General features: G+C 50.5%; 4 protein-coding genes across 4 annotated transcripts in view; 3 read left to right on the top strand and 1 right to left on the bottom strand.

Moving 5' to 3' along the window:
• Positions 1-20,367, top strand: part of LOC119433007 (uncharacterized) — a 280,121-nt gene that overhangs the window by 3,221 nt on the left and 256,533 nt on the right. The gene's annotated exons all lie outside the window — the stretch shown is intronic.
• Positions 6,542-8,334, bottom strand: LOC119433265 (integrator complex subunit 15). Its single transcript, XM_037700414.2, has one exon. It carries the CDS (start codon positions 8,181-8,183, stop codon positions 7,053-7,055), a length of 1,131 nt encoding a protein of 376 aa, XP_037556342.1. The 5' UTR covers positions 8,184-8,334; the 3' UTR covers positions 6,542-7,052.
• Positions 8,859-12,205, top strand: LOC119433264 (E3 ubiquitin-protein ligase Topors-like). The gene is made up of 2 exons (XM_037700412.2): positions 8,859-9,011; positions 10,432-12,205. The coding sequence occupies exon 2, from the start codon at positions 10,463-10,465 to the stop codon at positions 12,152-12,154; it is 1,692 nt and encodes a 563-aa protein (XP_037556340.1). The 5' UTR covers positions 8,859-9,011; positions 10,432-10,462; the 3' UTR covers positions 12,155-12,205.
• LOC119433266 (trafficking protein particle complex subunit 5) overlaps positions 15,179-20,367 on the top strand; it is a 42,026-nt gene continuing 36,837 nt past the window's right edge. The window contains exons 1-2 of the mRNA XM_037700415.2: positions 15,179-15,345; positions 15,475-15,563. Coding sequence (XP_037556343.1) covers positions 15,283-15,345; positions 15,475-15,563 — 152 coding nt within the window. The 5' untranslated portion in view covers positions 15,179-15,282. The remainder of the gene's footprint in view (positions 15,346-15,474; positions 15,564-20,367) is intronic.

The following is a 20,367-nucleotide window of genomic DNA, read 5'->3' as shown; positions in this document are numbered from 1 at the left end:
TTGAGGTGGTATGAGGTAGTCAGCTTGTGTTGAGTGGAGCAGGAACGCACAATGTCGGCGATAACTTTCGACAGGAAGTTGCGACCACGGTCAGTAAGCAGCTGTCGCGGGGCGCCATGAACCAAGATAATGTCACGCAAGAGAAAGTCCGCGACGTCAGTGGCGCAACTGGTAGGGAGAGCCCGCGTGATAGCGTATCGGGTGGCGTAATCAGTTGCGACGGCTACCCATTTGTTCCCCGAAGATGACGTGGGAAAGGGGCCGAGGAGGTCTAATCCAACACGAAAGAACGGTTCCACAGGGACGGTGATCGGCTGGAGATGACCAGCAGGTAGCACCTGAGGTGTTTTCCGACGCTGGCAGGGTTCACAGGCAGCAACATAGCGTCGGACGGAGCGAGCGAGACCAGGCCAATAGAAGCGGCGCCGGACGCGGTCGTACGTGCGGGTTACCCCAAGATGGCCTGCAGTGGGTGCGTCATGCATCTCAAAGAGCACAGTTCGTCGTAGATGTTTTGGCACGACAAGAAGATCAGATCCATCAGGGACGAAGTTCCTTCGGTACAGAATGCCGCCGTGGAGGACATATCGGCGAACGGAGGCGTCGGTAGGTGTAGAGCGCAGACGCTCGATGAGTGCTCGCAGCGATAGGTCCCGGTACTGCTCATCGGCGATGTTAGCGAAGTCAGACACAGAGAAAATGCCGTTGGCGTTACTACTGTCGGCGTCGTCAGGCTCGTCTACCGGGTAGCGAGACAGGCAGTCAGCATCCTTGTGTAGTCGGCCGGATTTGTAGGTAACAGTATACGAATATTCTTGGAGGCGTAAGGCCCAGCGACCAGGTCTTCCTGTAGGATCTTTCAGTGAGCATAACCAGCAAAGCGCGTGGTGGTCTGTAACAACGGAAAAGGGCCTGCCATATAAGTATGGACGGAACTTCGCAACCGCCCAAACTAGGGCCAGACACTCACGCTCAGTGATGGAATAGTTGCGCTCGGAGGGTGAAAGGAGCCTGCTGGCGTAAGCGATAACACGGTCGCTGCCGCGCTGGCGTTGTGCCAGTACCCCGCACCTCCACCAGATATGTTACGTAGGAAGACGCAGACGAAAAGCTATATACAAGTATATTTACAAAGAAATGCGCCGCACTTGGCCAAGAAGCCACAGCCCGCAGTAGCCTCTAATCTTCGTCGTCGTCTTCACACTGCTCGCCTCTTCGTCAAGGCAAATACTGTTCCGTAGCACTATTATGGCGGTATAAGGTGCCGTCCTGAAGGAAGAACAAGTGGAGGGAAGGGTCGGTGGTGGCGGAGTTGAGACTGTCGATGATAGACCGTAAAGCCGAGTCGCGGCGTTGTTCATCCCGTATATTAACGAGGTCCGAGATAGACAAGACGCAGGCGTCGGTGTCTTGCTCGGAGACGTCAGGGGAATCCACGGGATGCCGCGAGAGACAGTCGGCATCTTGATGAAGCTGACCGGACTTGTGCACCACTGAAAACGAGTATTCTTGGAGGCGCAGAGCCCAACGACCAAGGCGTCCTGTAGCGTCTTTGAGCGAAGAAAGCCAACAGAGGGCGTGATGATCAGTTACGACGGTAAAGGTGCGGCCAAACAGGTAGGGACGAAATTTGGCGACAGCCCAGACAAGAGCAAGACACTCTCGTTCCGTGATGGAGTAATTCTTCTCCGGTGCGGACAGGAGGCGGCTAGCGTACGCAATAACACTCGATCGTGGCCGCTCTGACGCTGAGCGAGGACGGCACCGATTCCATGGCCGCTGGCATCTGTGCGAAGTTCCGTCGGTGCAGTCGGATCAAAATGTGCTAAAATAGGGGAAGTCGTCAGGGCATCTATAAGCGCCGAAAAGGCAGCAGCTTGGGGTGAGCCCCATGTAAAAGCAACGTCTTTTTTGAGGAGCGCAGTAAGAGGACGCGCAATGTCGGCGAAATTACGAATAAAACGTCGGAAATAGGAGCACAATCCTATAAAACTGCGTACGTCTTTGGCCGAACAAGGTACAGGAAAATGCTTCACGGCGCGAACTTTTTCAGGATCGGGCTGGACACCTGTCGCGTTGACGAGATGGCCAAGTACGGTTATTTCACGGCGTCCGAAACGGCATTTTGAGGCGTTGAGTTGGAGACCGGCATTGCGGAATACCTCGAGAATGGTGGAGAGGCGCTGAAGATGGCTGTCAAATGTTGGCGAAAAAACAATGACATCGTCAAGGTAGCACAAGCAGGTTGACCATTTCAAGCCACGAAGAAGGGAATCCATCATGCGCTCGAATGTGGCCGGCGCATTGCAAAGGCCGAAAGGCATCACTTTGAAGTGATAGAGGCCATCGGGAGTTACGAATGCGGTTTTTTCGCGGTCCAGTGGGTCAACAGCAATCTGCCAATAACCTGAGCGAAGGTCAATAGATGAGAAATATTGGGCGCCGTGAAGACAGTCGAGTGCGTCGTCGATACGGGGCAAGGGATAGACGTCCTTTTTCGCGATCTTGTTTAGGTGTCGATAGTCAACACAAAATCGCCAGGTGTTGTCCTTTTTCTTGACCAGCACAACAGGAGCGGCCCAAGGACTCGAGGATGGTTCGATGATGTTCTTGGCCAGCATTTTATCGACTTCCTGTTGGATTATGGCGCGTTCCGCAGCGGAAACGCGATAAGGGCGCCGGTGAACCGGTTGAGCGTCACCGGTGTGGATGGAGTGCTGAACAACTGTTGTCTGGCCTAAAGGGCGATTTTCGAGATCAAAGACATCGGAATACGACAGCAAGACCCGGCGAAGATCTGCTTGCGTATGCGAAAGGTCGGCTGATATCATTTTCTCGAAATTGGCACATAGCGACGAGGTGGCTGTGAGAGAGCCGGAAACAGTTCGAGGGCCGTCGACGGCTAACACAGAAATCGCGCATTCTTGCAACGACGACATGGTGGCAAGCGCGATGCCAGCAGGTAGCACGTGGGTTGAAAGACCAAAGTTCAAAAGCGGCAGGCAGGTTTTGTTGTCGCGTACGGTAACCACAGTGTGCGGGAGAACGACAGAGTGCATCAGGACCACGTCGAGAATCGGGGAAACAACGTATTCGCCATCGCACACAGGAAGAGAGGGACTTAATGGGACGTACGTGGAGGCTTGCGGTGGCAGGTGGAGGAACTCGACAGAACATAAGCGGCTGGGAGTGTCCGATAGTACGTGGGCGTCGAAAGGGAGCTCCAGTTGCAGTACACCTGTGGAGCAGTCGATAAGGGCTGAGTGCGTCGAGAGAAAGTCTAGGCCGAGGATCACGTCGTGGGGACACTGCGCAAGCACGGCAAACAAACCAATGGTCTGATGGCCAGCAATGCGCACTCGGGCGGTGCACATACCAAGAACGGCAGACGAGCTGCCATCAGCGACCCGTACTGTGCTCTGAATTGCGGGCGTAATCACTTTGCGGAGCTGAGTACGGAGAGCAGCGCTCATTATTGAAATCTGCGCTCCGGTGTCTATGAGGGCCGTAACGGTAACGTCGTCCACTTGAATGTCCAGAAGGTTTCGGCGCGTAGATACAGTCAACAGAGGATGTGTATATCGGGTCACTGATGCAGCGTCACCTCCGGGAGCTGCACGGCTTAGTTTTCCGGAGCGTAGGTGCCAGGCCGTGCAGGGGACGATGACCGGTATGGTCGCGGCGATCGAGATCGACGGCCTTGTGGGGACGGTGAGCGGCTAAACCTGGAGTGTGGAGCGGCGGCATCGGAAGCATCGGAAAAATGTGGATCAGAGCGAGGGGAAAACCGTCGAATGTTCCCTCCAGGACGACGCCAAGATCCAGTGCTCCAGTTTGAAGGCGACGACCAGCTACTGCGGCAGTGACGGGCAATGTGTCCAACGCGAGAGCAGTTGAAACATATGGGTCGGTCGTCTGCCGTCCTCCAGTCAGCCGGGTTTCTGTAGCGCGAAGGGTAGACCTGGTTCTGGGTGACATTTGCAGGGGTACGTTCGGATGTACGAATGGAACAGACGGCCGATGATAATCCCATGTTCGCGAACTCCTGGCGGACGACTGCTTTTATGAGTGACACGGTGGGCAGGTTGGCTGACTGAACGTCTGGAAGAACGGCCGTAGGAGCTAGAGCTTCAAGTTCGCGGCGGACAATACGCGTTACATCTTCTGACGCTGTAGCCGGTGCAGGCGTCGGTGGGTCTTCGCATGATGATGTGGCGGCAGTGTTAGGTAGCCGAAGGAACTGGCGGGTGATGCGGCGACTCTTCGCTTGTTCAAAGCGCTGGCATTCCTTAACTATGGCGTCGACCGTCGTACAGTCCTTTCACACCAGTAGATTAAACGCGTCGTCGGCTATTCCTTTCAAAATATGCGAAATCTTGTCATCTTCGGCCATTTGTGCGTCAACTTTTCGACAAAGGCCCAGGACGTCCTGTATGTACGAAATGTACGATTCAGTGGTCGTCTGGATACGAGATCCCAACTCCTTTTTAGCGGCCTGCTGTCGGTCAAATGATCTGCCGAACAACTCACGCAGCTTCGCCTGGCAAGCGTCCCAACTTGTAAGATCTTCTTCATGCGTCCGGTACCACACGGGTGCCGTCCCTTTCAGATAGAATATCGCGTTGGCTAACATAACCGTGGGGTCCCACCTGTTGCGGTTGCTGACGCGTTCGTACATGTCGATCCAGTCTTCGACATCCAAGCCATCTGTGCCAGAAAAGGTTCCCGGGTCTTGTGGGTGCAAAAGAATCACAGGAGCCGGTGGCTGCTGCACCGTCGACACATCACTGGTCATCGCGGAGCAACCAAGACGGCGACCGCTTCGAAGTTCCGTGCTTGGTTGACGGAGCCGGCACGTTGACAGGTTTACCCAGCACTTCCACCAAAGATGTTACGGGGATAACGTTTATTTAGGGAGTGAGTATGGCTATATACAAGGTTTTGACAGGCAGCAGCGACGGATGCAAGGCTGTCGCGCGCCTCTAGCCACTTCGTCGCCGTCGTCTTCGTCCGACCGACAGTAGCAGCCCCTTCACTGTCTCGTGGCAATATCACCTTAGCAGAGAGAGAAAGAAAGGGAAAGAAAGACAAGGAGGTTAGCCAGTGTAAGTACCGGCTGGCTACCCTGTGCTGGGGAAAGGGTTAAGGGAATAAAAGCTGATAGAAGAAACATCGCCTTAGTAGTTTTCCAGAAAGTCCCCTACACCAAATGGGTATCCAAACGCATACCCTCTAGCCGGGTGTGTAGGCGACGATTTGTGCTGACGAATGCGCCGCATTGCGTCGTGGTCTTGCTGGTAGCGGATGCGTACACGTGCAAGCTGTCTGGCTTCTTCGGCACGTTTTTCAGCATCTGCATGGATGTCGTCTTACTTGTGGGGCAGCATTGCATCTAAAGTTGTCGTGGCCTCGCGACTGTGTACCAAGCTGAATGGTGTCATACAAGTCGTTTACTGTTGAGCGGTGTTATATGCGAAGGTTACATAAGGCAAAATCTCATCCCAGTTCTTTTGGTCCAAGTCGACATACATGCAAAGCATGTCTGTGAGTGTCTTGTTCAAACCCTCCGTTAGTCATTCGTCTGTGGATGATAGGCTGTCGTTTTCCGGTGGGTTGTGCCACTGAGTTTGAGAACTGCTTCTAAAAGTTTGTCCGTGAACACGGTTCCTCTGCCAGTAATTACGACAGCTGGGGCACCGTGCCTAAGCACGTTTTTGACGAAAAATCTAGCTGCTTCAGCTGCTGTTCCCCGCTGGGTAGCTTTTGTCTCCGCATAACGGGTAAGGCAGTCAGTGGAGAATGAAATTCTCACAGCATGTCATGATGAGGCCACCTCAGGTCATCTGGGCTACACATGAACATTGTCCCGACTGTGGCGTGAGTATTATTGGCCGAAGCTCTCAGCCGATGTTAAACATCATGTACGCACTTGTCCTGACTGCCAAAGACGCAAAGCGCCACCCGACAAGCCAGCTGGTTTCCTACATCCTGTAGAGGTGCTGGGAGTGCCATTCGGCAAAATTGGTATGGATTTTCTTGGACCATTTACAACTTCAACTACGGGGAACAGGTGGATTATTGTCGCCACTGACTACCTTACCTGTTATGCGGAGACAATATCAAATAGGCACAATGGCAAGGTAAGGAAAGAATAGGTACTTTGCCTAAAGTTCCAGTCTATAGTCGGGTACAACTTAAGAAGACAGGAGCGGCCCGCCCAGATGACCAAAGCGCAGCAGCCGATTGCCTCCGCAACTAAAGAAATAGTCCCTCTGACGCACCTTGGCCCAGCTCGAAGAGCGGGCTGCCATGCTCTCCGTCGGCGGGGTCACCGGCCGTCCGGCTCATGACGTCAGTCTAGAGCGCGCCACCATTGGTGGAGGCTCGTGTGCATCTGCCTTTGATGGGCAAATACCACTGCCTTCTAAAGTTGTACCCGACTATAGCTATCACGGTACGTGAATCAGGCGGTGGCCCCCAATGAACCCCCACCTCTGCCTCTGTGTGCAACAATAGCAGTGCAACCTATGAGTGATGTCACAATGAAAGTGCTTGATGTTAGCCTGCACCACAAGTTTCCTTTTCTTTAATGGCAACCAAATCACAGAACCGAGGAGTCTTTGCATTGCACCATGACCGAAAGTGCCAGCAGGTTAGCGCCAGCAACTGTCACGAATCTTATGCCCGATTCACACAAAGCCATTTCAAAAGCGATTGGCCCTTTGTGCCAGCTGCAGAAGACAGCGAATCCAAATCGAGACACTCGATCCCTACCACAATCAATCGTGGTCGAAAGTGCCCTTGTGTGACTGGGGTATAGTATCTGCGAATTGCTTCTAGCTGAGAAAACGTTGTGTACTGCATTGCATGAGATGACAAACAGTATTTCATGATGAACACCACGCAAGACAGCCACGGCACAGCCATAGGAATACCGGCAAGTTTTTGTGGCTTCAAAAAGAAATGGGCAGGTCAGACTGCATTTCCACAAAGAACACCTTAGCATACGCTTAAATAAGTAGTTCACTCGACACAGACGAAATGAGAAGCGTTCAGTATTTTTTCACGTCCCAACGGGCGAGCACAATCTTCAGAAGCCTGTTTGACGGCAGCTGGCGCAGCGTCTGAAACATGGCGTCCAGGTTACCGTGCACGCACTTGGACGCGAACGCTGCCTGCAGCACCTGGCCGAGCCTGTTCAAGGCCAGTTCGGCACCCTGAGGCGAGGCCGTGGCTAGGCCTCGCTTCAGCGTCTCGACCACCTGAACGACGTAGTGGCTCGGCAGGAACGGAAACACGATCGGAGCGCGCGGCGTCACCTGGCCCGCGCGAATCAGCATCTCGAGCAGCGCGTAGTGGAGGTACGAGTAGAGCTCGGCGTCGTCTGCGATCGTCCGCGCGTCCGTCTTGCTCAGCGGCGCCAGCACGCACCACGCGACCAGACCGGGGATGAAAGTCTGCAGGCACTGCGTGTAGAGCTGCGGAGGGATGGCCTCCATGGGCGTGAAGCAGAGCAGGGGCTGCGCGCGCACCCAGGAAGCGAGCAGGTCGACGACGTCGCGCGACGGGTTCGTCGGCGTCATGTGCGTCAACGACGTGGCCAGGCTGGCGCAGAACAGGGGCGAGATGTTGGCCAGCTCCTTGAGCATCTCGGCCGAACTCGGGATGAGGCTGAGGTAGTCGCCCACGACGTGGCGCACGATGTGAAGCGACGGCTCCGAGGTGCAGCCGCAGACGTGCATCCAGAAGCCGACGCAGTTGAGGACGTTGTGGTTCTTGAGCGCGATCGAGAGGGAGACGAGGCGCGAGAGGAGCGGGACACGCACGTCCATGACACTCGGGTCGGCCGAGGGGAATAGGATGAAGAAGACCTTCTGGCACATATCCGACTTGGCGTTCTGAAAGCTGCTCGCTATGATCTCGATGATCTGCAGCTCGCGGATCGCAGGCAGCTTGCGCGTTCGCGGCCGGCGCATCTGCTGCGCCGCGGAGGAGTGCCCTTGGGACGTCATTCGGCGCTGATCGTAGTCTTGGAAAACGAACTCCTCGGCGATCTCCTTGGCGACGTGAGCGTACGTCGGACTGCGGCCCTCGTTGGCCAGCAGCTTTTGAATCTGCCGGAGCGCTTCGTAGACAACGGTTGGAAACTCGATCTTCCGTAGCGAAACCCTAACGTCCGTCATCCTGGACTACTTTGACGCCGAAGAATTCCAAGACTCTGTTGCGTTTCTAAACGAGCCGAAACCCATGCGCTGTGTTTTTTTCCGCACAAGAAGAAACCGCACTAGTAACCATCACTGCACAAGTCACTTGGACGTCGCCATGTTGTTTTGATTGTCACTGCTGCTGCTTGGGGGCTTGGGCCGGTCAATGAATTCGGCCGGTAGACAGGGCAATCATGGACATGCCGCATCAATGTTTAATATAAATGAGTTTTTTTAAAATCATTTGTCAGCATTAAGTAGCGCGCTACTCATTCATCTGTCGTTTAAAAGTGGCAGCCATGGCCTGTCCGGTTTCTTGCCTGCCTGCGATAGGCACTTGCATGGCACAAGTATATGGCCTTTGAGATTTTAAAATGTTGCCTTTAATGGCCTTCGAGATGACAACTTCACGCGCTGTTGCTATGGTTGCTACAGCTCAACGTCATAATCTCAAAGATTATCAAAACATGACGCATATTCGGAAATGTGGCGCAGTGCTATGAAGTTGAACAGCACCTAATAACAATAGGATGCTTTTCCTTCCTCTATGCACCTGCATGAGGAGAGTGGCAGTCGATGGTAGCCGTAATCGCCCGCATAATACGCAGCCAATCCAAGCCAACATAAATTTCGCATTTCTTAAACGGCCTGCGCTTGTCTCCTGCTTTTTGGTGTTTTGAGTGTTTGAGCTACTGTTCGTACGTTGCATCCGCCTTTTGCCTGTGAACGTTACTTGGCTTGTGTGTACCTAGCAGTTGTCAGCCTGTGAACTTTTCCCAAATGTGAACCTGGTTGTAACCGACTTCTGTAAGTACGAGCTGCTCGTCTGTGCCTTTGCGACGCTGGTCTGGTTCGCTCTTCGCACAAGAGAAATAAGTGTTCTCTAGTTGGCCTGACAGGAGTATCAAACCACTTAAATAAACATGAAATTCTGGGAAGCAGCACGCAGTGACCTTGACCACGAAGTTCTCAGCGTGAAGTGTTTCGCGCTACTTAGTGCTTAATGTTCTTTTTTGGTTAACTGTGAGTGAAGTCTGATCCAAACACAGACTGTTATCCAACCCCGGAGTACATGTTTGGTGCTCTACCCGATGCTCTCACTTTTTTTCGCTTATTTTCTTCTAACCGTGATTGTATATTTATCTGTGCGTCGCAGCATGCAGATTGTCGCGATGAGTTACCGCAATTTCTTTTCAAAAGTTCTGGTGTTTTTTTTCCCCCCATCAGGGCTCTCGTGTTTAGACAGCATTCGTCGCATATTGCCGATTTGCTGAACAATTTGAACTACGGTAAAATTTTGTTCGTGGCTTTTCTTTTTCGTGTTTTCTGCGACTGCTAGATTGCCTCGAGCTTTTGGATTACTTCTCGCACATAATATCCCTGCCCAACAAAGGCGCGTTCTAATGTGCAAAAAGCGTAATGCACTTGTAGTTTTTCACTTCGCGAATGCTGACGTAAGCCGTGTATTTTGCCCGCATTGGTGGTAGAAGTATAGAATCACGTTTCACGCGTTGTTCGCACATAAGCAGCAAAGTACTTTGAACCTCTTACTGACAACATTTCTATGAGACACTTTGATGCATTACTTCAATCGTGTTTTCTTAGCACTGTTCTGAATTTGCATATGAGCACCACAGGTTTAAAGCTTTTGTGAATAACATTGTTTGTTTTTAATTTCCTTGTAATAAATTTGTCAATAATTCGAGTAGCTGTATGAGCACCACAGGTTTAAAGCTTTTGTGAATAACATTGTTTGTTTTTAATTTCCTTGTAATAATTTTGTCAATAATTCGAGTAGCTGTCTCTTTCATTACTTACAGTATAGCTAGCCTACGTGATCTTAACCAATGTCTTCAGCATGGCCTCATCCTATGTTAAACGCTGCACCACTGCAAGACACATTCTCCTTTATTTTTAGGCACCTCGATCTCAACTATTATTGTATTATTCATGTTCCAAGGTGTGGCAAGGTCTTTTTAAAAGTATGTGGGATCTCGGCAGCTGGGAAGTGAAGTCAAATTGTTCTCGTGCCAAGCCCTCCCATTCACCTGGCTTCATTTTGAAGTATAATGCATGATGTGAGGCCTGTTTAGTAAATAAAAATCCAAAGTGCTGTCAAACCACTTTCTGCCAAACGGGGTAAGTCACCTGGCCCTTCTAACTAATGCAAGTGAATGGCAGGAACATACAGGAAGGAACTTGAATGTTCTTGAATTTTTCTTTTCAGAGGCTCGGCTGCACTTGTATGCAGAATTAAGATGGCGGCTGCATGTTCCCCGCCGTGGCACCGCATCGAAGACTCGCCAGATGGCGACTCTGCGGGTAGTCCTTCTGGCTCAAAACTGGGGCCGACCGATGCTACACCAGAACGACCGTCGAGCCGCAACACCAGCTCCCCGGAAGATAGCTGCGCCATTTGCTTGGGAGCGCCTCAGAACAAATCATTCACCGACAGCTGCTTTCACCAGTTCTGCTTTGCCTGCCTTGCTGAGTGGGCCAAAGTCAAAGCCGAATGTCCCCTCTGCAAGCAGCGGTTCAAGAGCATCATCCACAGCGTGCGCTCGCTCGAAGACTACGACCAGTACTTTGTCAGTGACCTGCAACGTGCCCCGGCGTATTCGATGCAGGTGGTTTTTGAGAGGAGGTTTCGGTTCTCCACCACGATGACCGCCGAGCGGCGGCAGGAACTGGAGGCATTGCGGCAGCGGCAAGAGCGTGAGAGGCAGACTCGGCACTCCTCCGCAACTCGCCGAAATCAGAATCGCTACCTCCCCAGGGGGGCCACAACAAGTGTCGAGAGGTTTCAGCTGTATGCATCAGACTTGTGGGCTGTTCCAAGCTTGGCGCAATACCGTGAAGCATCGCCCGAGTTCTACCGTGAGAACCCGGCTTGCACCCACCGTTTGGTTCCCTGGCTCAACCGTGAGCTGAATGCATTGATGCAGCAGAATCGAAGTCGTATAGTGGCTGCCATGGATCACGTCATGTCGTTAATCCTGAATTTAGACATCAGGCATCCTGACTTTGCTCAGAACATAGAACCTTTCCTCCATGACCATACAGAGCACTTTGTCCACGAGTTCTTTTTATTTGCTACATCAGTGCATGACATGGCTGCATACGACCAACACACAGCGTACACCTCGCGCTCCGAGGCTTGCTCTCGGGCGGACCCTGTCAGTTGGTTCAGACGGTCCTTGCGAGAGTCGGAACGAGCAGCTGCGCTGGAATCGCACGCTGCACCAGTTGCTGAACGGCATGACTCACCTCAACCGGGCCCCAGCGGACTCGCTGTCGCAAGGGAGGTGGTGGTTGCAACATCCGTGGACAGCGATAGTGACTCTGACAGCTCGGACTGCATTGTGGTGAAAGTGGTCAAGCCGGGGGAGAGAACTGTCGTGATTGATCTGGTGTCTTCTGATGAGGACGATGCCTCTGCACGTGGAAGTCGTCAGGCAGGCCCATGCAACCAGGATGCGAGACCGAGCCGTTCAAGTCGGCCATTGGAAGACCGTAAGCCTGTCGAACGTCATGCCGCAAGTGACTCATCGTCGAGCGACACAGATGACAAGTATCCTCTGAGACGGCACTCACAAGGACATGCACAAGAGCATTCAAAGCCAGCGCGCGACAGGCGACGAACTCCAGACAGCCGTGGGTCTTCCTCACGGTCTCGGCAAAGGCGGCAGAGACACGTGCGGCATGCTGCAGACACAGGCCATGGCTCAAACAGCCGGAGTAGTACGACGTCGGACGATGATAGCCAGCACTCTGGTCGGCGGAGAAAGCTGGTCAGCGTTGTTGGTGCTGTGAATATCGCTAGTAAGTCGCGCGACGCATCACACCACGAGCGACATCATTCCCGCCATCATCGCCACGAGCACAGGTCTAGGAAAAAGTCTACGAAAAAACATAAGCACAAGAGGCACAGTTCCTCGCGTGATTTTTAGCTCTATATGTTTATGTATATATGTAAATTAAATCGCAGCTTTTTTTATATATGCCAACTGTGCCTATGTTTTACTGGCTGTCTCTTTGGAGGCAAACGTGCATGTGAGTTATATTCTTTCACCAACTTTGCAAAAATGAAATGATTCAGTAGTGGTTGTTTGTCAGATCGCATTCTACTATGGCAGCCTTCTGATTAAACTTACTGTTGCGAGTGGCAGCTGCCAGATCAATCTCCTGTGGAGTTGTCTAAACACTTGTGCACTGAGATAAGGTGTTCGGTTAACCTAGTGGCAAAAATGTAAGATTCTCCACTACATTATTCTCACAGCCCAGCTTGGAGACCTAGAAACTGACCAATAAGCATTACAGGAAGTTCACCAGTCAGCAGGTATATTGAGGCAGAAATATGGTTAAATTGCTGCCTTATCTGCAGTGCTAGGTTTAGCATAAGCTGCTCCTTGTATGATACAACCACTACATTTGTTATCGGATGTTTATTTTGTATTTTGTGACGTTCCCTGCCACCTTTAGCGCTTCCTCTGAACCCCAGAGTGTCATTGTACATAGGGTGGCAGTTCGTAGATTCATAATGGTTAAGCGTAGCAATTTTAATATATGTAGTATAAAAGCAATGGTGGTCATTGTGTCGCAGATTTGGTACCTGGGGTGCAATTCTGGACATTCTCAAATGCCACCATGTCGAATATCAAATGCCACCATGTCAAATGGCAGCATTTTGACCCAATCAGAGAGGCCCACAGCAGACTCTCATTGGTTCAGAAGCTGCCATTACCAAATTAGACAACATGGTGGAACTTGACAATGTCCAGAATAATACACCCGTTCTAGGCACTATACTTGGTGTATCTTACCACTGCCCTCATATGGCGCCATAGTCCTGGTAATTTGAAACCAACAATTACTTGGGAGCTAACTGTTCACTGTTCGCGCCATTCATGCTTCAAAATTTATGTTGGTGGAACAAACTCGGCTTTATGTGAGCGCTTTAGTACGTGCGCAGCACGTTCCTCTTGTGCGAGGACGACCACTGAAATTGGCAGTACTTCAGAAGCATGTTAAGGAGGAAGTTTTAGTTTGATCCCAACTTAGTTTCCGCCTATGCAAATGCATATAAAACGCATAAATGCTTTTCTGAGATAACCACTTGGCTGATTTTAAAGAAATGCATTGCATTGGAGAGAGAAAGTTAAATTGTAGTATAACTGTTGGAAGCGGAATTTCGATTTAATACCTGAGTGTATTAAAATGAATTTTCAAAAATTGGTAAGTTCGGAAAGAAATTCAAGCACAAAGTTAAATTTGTAGCTCAGCATCAACAGCAGATATCGCAGTTCTGTAAAATGCATCCGTTAGAGCATCCGCAGCGGACAAACTTGACATATCAATTTATACCTTACGTGAATCTGTTACTTTGTTTACAATTGTTTTTGCAAAAGTTCTACTCACATATTAGTGGTTTATTTGAGTACCATGTATAATACAGGGTGTTTCAGCGAACACTTCCAAAATTTATTTAAGGTTGCCTGTGGCAGATAGCCCAATTCTAGTTAATGAGCTGGTCTACTCGAAGAGGCGGACATTACTTGCACAAAAAATTGAAATGCATAATCGACTAATTAAAAAAATTGCTAATTAAGTTTTTAACTAATTACCTGATGGCCCATATTGCAATTTGCAAATTGTAGCCGTGGAGTCCCCAAGGCGAATCCACTTCGAATGAATTCTCAGGATGACACCAGTTTCGATATATTAATTCCTGAACTTCGCTGGAGAAATGCATTGGCGTTCCGGTTAATTTTGTGCTTCAATGCAAAAGCGACGTTTTGTTAGGAACCTAACTGTAATGCCAATGCATTTCTTCGCAAAGTTCGGGAATTAATATCTCGAAAAGTTCGGGAAATAATATCTCGAAACTGGTGTCATCCCGAGAATTGGTTCCAGGTGGATCCGCCTTGCGAACTCCACGGCTACAATTTGTAAATTGCAATATGAGTCATCAGGTAATTAGTTAAAAACCTAATTATAATGTGAATTTCTCTTAATTATTCGATTATGCATTTCGATCTTTTGTGCACCTGCACCTTCGCCATGTCCGCCTCTTCGAGTAGACCAGCTCATGAACTAGAATTGTGCTATCTGCCACAGGCAACCTTTAAGAATTTTTGAAAGTGTTCGCTGAAACACCCCGTATATCAATATTGTCCAACTTAGATGTACAATTAGGTTCCATTTACAGAATTGTGATATCTTTGTTTCATGGCCGAGTAAGAGTTGTGAACTTTATAGCTTCATGTTCTGAAAGTTTGCTATATTTGCCAGTTTTTTATTAAAATATTGACATAAATAAAATTCGCAACCAACAGTCTAGATTACACTTTTTTTGATCAAATTTGGTGCAGTGGTACCCGAGAAAAACGATTTCTCTCTTCCCGTGTATTTTGATCAATCGTTTTTCTCGGCAGCCACTGCACCTTAGTAGTCGGGTTTTGATAGGTGGTGTCCAAAACCCGACTGAAGATCACCTGTTTCTGGCTCCTTAGACCGCGTTCAACTAGAGTGACATAGCTCAACCAGCAAAAGCATAGCCTTTGAGACCCGTATTTTAAACTCAGAGGGCGCTATTCTATGAGGCCTCATAGGATAGGCCTATCTCTTAGGAGTAAATTTGTACACTACCAGTGGTACCTATGGTTGATATTTATTCTGTTTTCGTTAAATAACATTATAGAGTTAAAAGTCGCCGTCTGTCTCGTCGTATATGTCCTTTGTCAGCAATTTTTTGCGCCTTTTATTTGCAGAGGCTAAATTCTGCCACCATCTCAGAAGCGATGCAAAAGTTTCACAATTGAAACACATCAAGGCTTAATTTTGGCGTTTGCGGTAGCTTTCTGCCCTTCCAGCTTGCAAAAACATGGCCTTCGAGATTTGTTTATGTTACTCCGAAATAGCCTTAGCAGCAGCCGCAGTCAAAATTCTACGCTGTATCGACATCGCCATCAACGCTACCTATCTGTTTGTCATGTGTTTATTGTGAAACGGGAACTACTGGAACTGGCTGCTTGACGCCCAACAGCATATGTAAAGGTTGAGTTTACAGCGTCCAAAAATGTCCAATATGAGAAACAGGGTCAGCATTCTCGACAAGCCACTCAACAAGAGCAGAAGTGACGTACGTAAAGTCTATTTAACTAGTGCTTGCGAGCTTGCTCTTCGCCGCGCATGCAGCTTCGTAACGCTGAGCACAACCTCGAGCAGTCGGCGCTCTTCTAATAGACTTTATTTTGTTCGTTTTCTGCAGGTCAGCATCAGCGTGTTCGGCCTCCTGTTCTCGGAAATTGTTCAGTACTGTCAAAACAGAGTGTTCACCATACCCGAGCTTCAGACAAAGTGAGTTTGCGAGGGTCCTTTGAGCACGGTATGCTTCCAGTGTTATGCTCGGTGATTCGAGATATCGCTGAATGCTAACTGTTGTTGTACTGTACAGTACTTTTGAAACAACTATGGCGCAGAATAGCATGACGCTTACTTCGTGACAATCGCTTTTACTACGAGGTTGCTTTATTGCGTTTTCTAGCTACAGCGGGCACATAAACCTCCCTTAGCGAGGTTAAAACTATGGGCAGAAGGTCTCGTATTTACCGGAGTGGCGTGGACGAGTTGGTGGTTCGGACCGATATCCTCGTTTAACGACTTAGCGAGGAGCAGTACTTTGAGGAAGGAAACGATAAACACAAGAACATGGTTTTTGTTTGGTAATATCACAAGGAGCGTCAGAGCATTTTGTGAACGATAACGCGTTTATTTTGCTGCTCGTTCTGTTGGGTACGGGTGGTATGAAAGAGTTTTAGAGACTGGCACTATTTTGAAGAAAGTAATTTAGTTATGTGCGTTCAAGCGCTGTCACCTTCGAAATAGTCCTCTTGCGAAGCAATGCAGCGCTTTGAGTGTTCCTGCCACTTTACAAACATTTACTGAAAGTATTCTTTCCTGTACAAGTCAAGCTCCTTCTGGGATTCGTTCTTGATTCAGCAATTGTGTGAAAATGACGATCTTTGAGCTGGGTGTTGTAATTTCGGGAGAGAGCGAAAAAAGTGGCACTGAAACCTGATGACCCAGACAACATAGTAACATCTTCAGGATGTTCTAAGTATGTCACCTTCAGGACAGTTATGATGTCCTCAGGGCGTCCTCTAAAGGTACTGGAATTGCACTAATCCAGTTCCGTTGTCCGGCCTCATAACAATTTCAGGACGTCCTGGAAACAACTTTTCAGGACTTTTTCGGTTTGTTTTGAGTATGATACATTGCAGGGCTGGTTGGGTACTACATTTCATAAAATCATCTGTAATTGCTGCTTATAAGCTGTTTTCAATTTTTTTTTCATGCATTAAGGGTCAACGCATTTCCGGGAGCTTTTGTTGAAATAAGCACTGCCCCTAGAAATGCACATAGGCACTGGCTAGTCAGCTGCTGACACAAACAGAATTAAATGAAGATAATCATTTATTTGTAAGTTATGACATCGATATTGTTGGCGACTTCATTGCCCAGCGCCATAGCCCTCAAAGGAACCTATAAAAAGAAAGCCAATAATGAGTCAGTACAATGAAGAGTAGAACAAGTGTATATGCTATCCCTGAACTTACGAGATTATGTATACTACTACTGCAAGCAATTAAATAGGTTTTCCCATCCTTATGGTAAGATGATAACATGTTATGAATAAACACTGCACTGTGTCGGCCGTGCCGTGGAACAAACAAAATTCTACCACCATGCCTGCAGCTTGACCCGCAAATGTGAGGCAAAGTTGCGGCAGTGCGATTGATCAGCTGGCACCATGCCATTACTATCGGCCGTCAGCACACAGCTTACACGTTGGCATCGTTCCAGTGAACGCGATGAAGGGTCCGAGCTTATTTGCTCAACATCCGGCTATGGAATTTCGCCGTGCATGCTACGAACCCGCCAAGGAGCCCAAGGTGGAAACATGGCGAAATAAACGAGTGGGAGGACGACGCAAGCAGCTAGTGGCAACTGAAGGGTTCATTCTGCACTCAGCAAAATGCAGTGTGATAGAGACAGAGAGCACCCCAAAAAACTCGAGGCAATCATTGTGATCACAAACACCAGCAAAGACGGCATGACACAAACCAACAGACGCGCAACAGTCGAAAACGGTGGCATTGCGAGACAAGGGAATGCAAGACAGGCTTGCGCATGAAGGAAGAAGCGGAAAGCAAAGAAAAACAAAGCACAAGTGCTGTGGGGGTCTTCCCCAACCCGTAGCGCGTGCAATCGCAGCTACGTAGGGTTCGGGCGAATGAGGCAACAAGCGAGTCAACTCAATGTTTATTGCTGCAGGCAATAAAGCACACTTGCAGAGGGAAGTCTGCTCTGTATAATAAGTAATAAATAGGCTTTCCTCGTTGCGTGTGGAAGTCACGCAAGCGAGGTCACTGACGGGTTGCAGCGGGTATATTCGTAGGGGCAGGTTCGGTGTAGCGAGGTCAGAGAGGCCCGGGGGTCTCTCGGTCGCGCTCTTTTATACCTTTTCGCGAGGGGAATGTCCTCCTCGCCCGTCAGATGCCTTCCCTCTTCCCGCGTGGGTACGCGCGGTACTAGAGGCGAGCGAGTACGGGGAGAGAGCAAAGTGCTTCTCGTGTCCGCCCAGCTCCTGTTGCACGCGCTACGTGCGCATGCGACGAGCGTACGCGGGAGAAGATGGCGGCATGTGCTCCCCGCATCCTCCTCCCCTTAAGAAGGCCCCCGTACGTTGAGGCTGGCACCTAGGGACGTCCGTTTGCTTAAGTACCCACCAAGGTTGGCGAGGAAGCGTCGGGCTGGTGGTGATGCAGTCCTCAGCTGGCGAACACTTGATGCCGACTCGGAGGCGGCTGGTCAGCTGCACTGCTCGGGTTTGCGAGGGGGGATTGTTGTCGGGGCTCGAAGGTGGCTCTCAGTGCCGCGCCCCAGGTGTCGGCTGCGCTGGAAGGGCGATCGCCTGCCGGCCGCCGGCTAGCAGTTCGTGCGGCTGCAAGGGCGTCAGTTGTTTACTGCAGGCAATTCACACGGCCGTGTCTCGTCTTGCTGTGCTCCTGGAAATTGTTATTAGCAAACTGCACCGAGCGGCACTGTGATCAGCAGCATAGTTTGCCGTGTCCGGGAACACCGTCGACGTCTGTTACGAAGGGAATGTTCACACGCATCATCACCATTTCGAGTTGCAGCACAAGATAATCACCGCACTGGCCCTCACAGCATTCTTTGGTCAAACTGCACCCCGCATACCCACGCGTCGAACGTTCACGCCACATTCCCGTCGTGGCCTGTGAGGGTACTTGAAGACTGGAGTGACGACTCGTCGTCCATACTCGGTGCTCTGTGGTCACTAGACGTTCGCTTCCCCAGCAGGAACTACCAAGGTGCCAGCACGGTGCGGCTGTATGCTCACGCGGTATGCAATGCCACCCAGACTTACGAATGTACCTCACAGTCGTCGGGCTACGCAACTAGCAGTCAGTTCACTTCCGCCTGCTACGCAAGTTGTAGCGCAGCTGCAGGCTCGCCGTTTGGTTCTGACTGCTCTCTCTCACGGATCACGATTGAGCGAGGGCCTGATAGTCATCCCACTGCTCATCACGCGGCACGTAGCGTTTCAGGTCACATGCATGTACCGGTCCGCTGATCAGCTTTCGTTTCTTGTTCTAGCCGGTAAACAAGCGACGAAACCTACTCTCACACTTGATGCGGCCCGCTACACTTTGGGGCCAGCGAGGCAGTGAACTGTTTGCTCGCATCGCTGAGAACGTGCTGGCGTCAAAGCACCAGATCGCCCACTTCGTAGTGGAGGTTCCGATGTGAGCGGTCGTGCTGCACCTTCTGTTGTGCCCTAGCAGTGCGAAGATTACAGCATGCTTTATGTAAAGCTTCCGTTATCTTGGCACGTAGATGCATTGCATATTCAGCTCATGCTGACGGCGCGACTGGCATTCCGCTGCAATCCACGAGAACCCTATCCATCGGATTCAGCAGCTCTCTCCCCAGGTTGAGAGAAGGCGCATACCCAGTCGAGTGGTTCACTGTCGATCGCAATGCAAACCCGATCTCTGGAAGGTAGGTATCCCAGTCGTTATGCCTTTCAAAGAACGCAACAAGCATGTGCTTGATGTTGCGATTGACTCGTTCAGTAGGGTTCGACTGAGCATGGTAGGTTGTCGTTTTCTTGTGCTTAATGCCAAGTGCGGCGCATGAGTTTACGAACACCTTTGCAATGAAGTAGGACGCATTGTCTGTTATCAACTGCTCCGGAAAACCAAACCTGGTGAAAACTTCCATCAACTTATCCATGATCACTCGTGCCGTCAGTTTTCGTGGGGGGAAAAGTTCTACCCATTTACTGAAGTTATCCGTGACCACCAGCAAGAATTTGTTCCTGCTCGGTGTTGTGGGATACGGTCGCATGACGTCACACGCCGTGATTTGCCAGGGAGTGTGGCTGTCGATAGGCTGCATGAAGCCGGGTGGTTGTCCGCCTAGGGGCTTCATGCTTTGGCACACATGACACGAGCGGGCGTAGCGAATCGCGTCCCGTTTCATGTCTGGCCAGGTAGCGAAGCGACACAACTTAACGTAAGTCTTGGCGCCGCTCGCGTGCCCAGCGATGCACGAGTCATGAAAGTAGCATAGCAGTACTCCTCTCAACGCGTACGGTATCACCACCTTAAACACCTCACTTGTGTTGTTCTCGGTAGGAATATACCTCAGCAGGACGCCGTCAGAATTCAGCAGATAGGAATCCAGCGCGCACACTGCATTACCAGCTGTTCCTGAGCGCTCCGCTCCGACAGCAATACCAGCTGCCTCCATGTGTGCGGCGGCTGTGCTACCCGGCTCCCGGAGCCTGTCGAGCACTTTTCGACAGAACGGGTCCTTGTGCTGAGCCTCTAACAGCTCCTTTCTGCTGAAGACAACTCCTGCGGAACCAACATCTACGTGATTCACGCTCTCGCCCAGGATCGACGGTTGTTCCGCGTCCCTTACTTGGGCTACGGCCAGGGTTTCTCCCTCACCTCGGACTGGCGCTCGCGAAAGTGCGTCAGCTGAGGCATTGCTTTTTCCTTTGCAGGGGGTAGCGCACGGTTAAGTCGTAACTCTGCAGCAGCAGTGCCCAACGCACCAGGCAGCCACT

The sequence above is a fragment of the Dermacentor silvarum genome, chromosome 11 (assembly GCF_013339745.2).
Source record: "Dermacentor silvarum isolate Dsil-2018 chromosome 11, BIME_Dsil_1.4, whole genome shotgun sequence".
NCBI lineage: Eukaryota > Metazoa > Arthropoda > Arachnida > Ixodida > Ixodidae > Dermacentor > Dermacentor silvarum.
The sequence above is the reverse complement of the archived record's forward strand: the minus strand, read 5'-3'. Positions and strand labels throughout refer to the sequence as shown.

Coding starts and splice junctions, on each gene's coding strand:
- LOC119433264 (XM_037700412.2), top strand. CDS start 10,463: ATGGCGGCTGCATGTTCCCCGCCGTGGCACCGCATCGAAGACTCGCCA.
- LOC119433265 (XM_037700414.2), bottom strand. CDS start 8,183: ATGACGGACGTTAGGGTTTCGCTACGGAAGATCGAGTTTCCAACCGTT.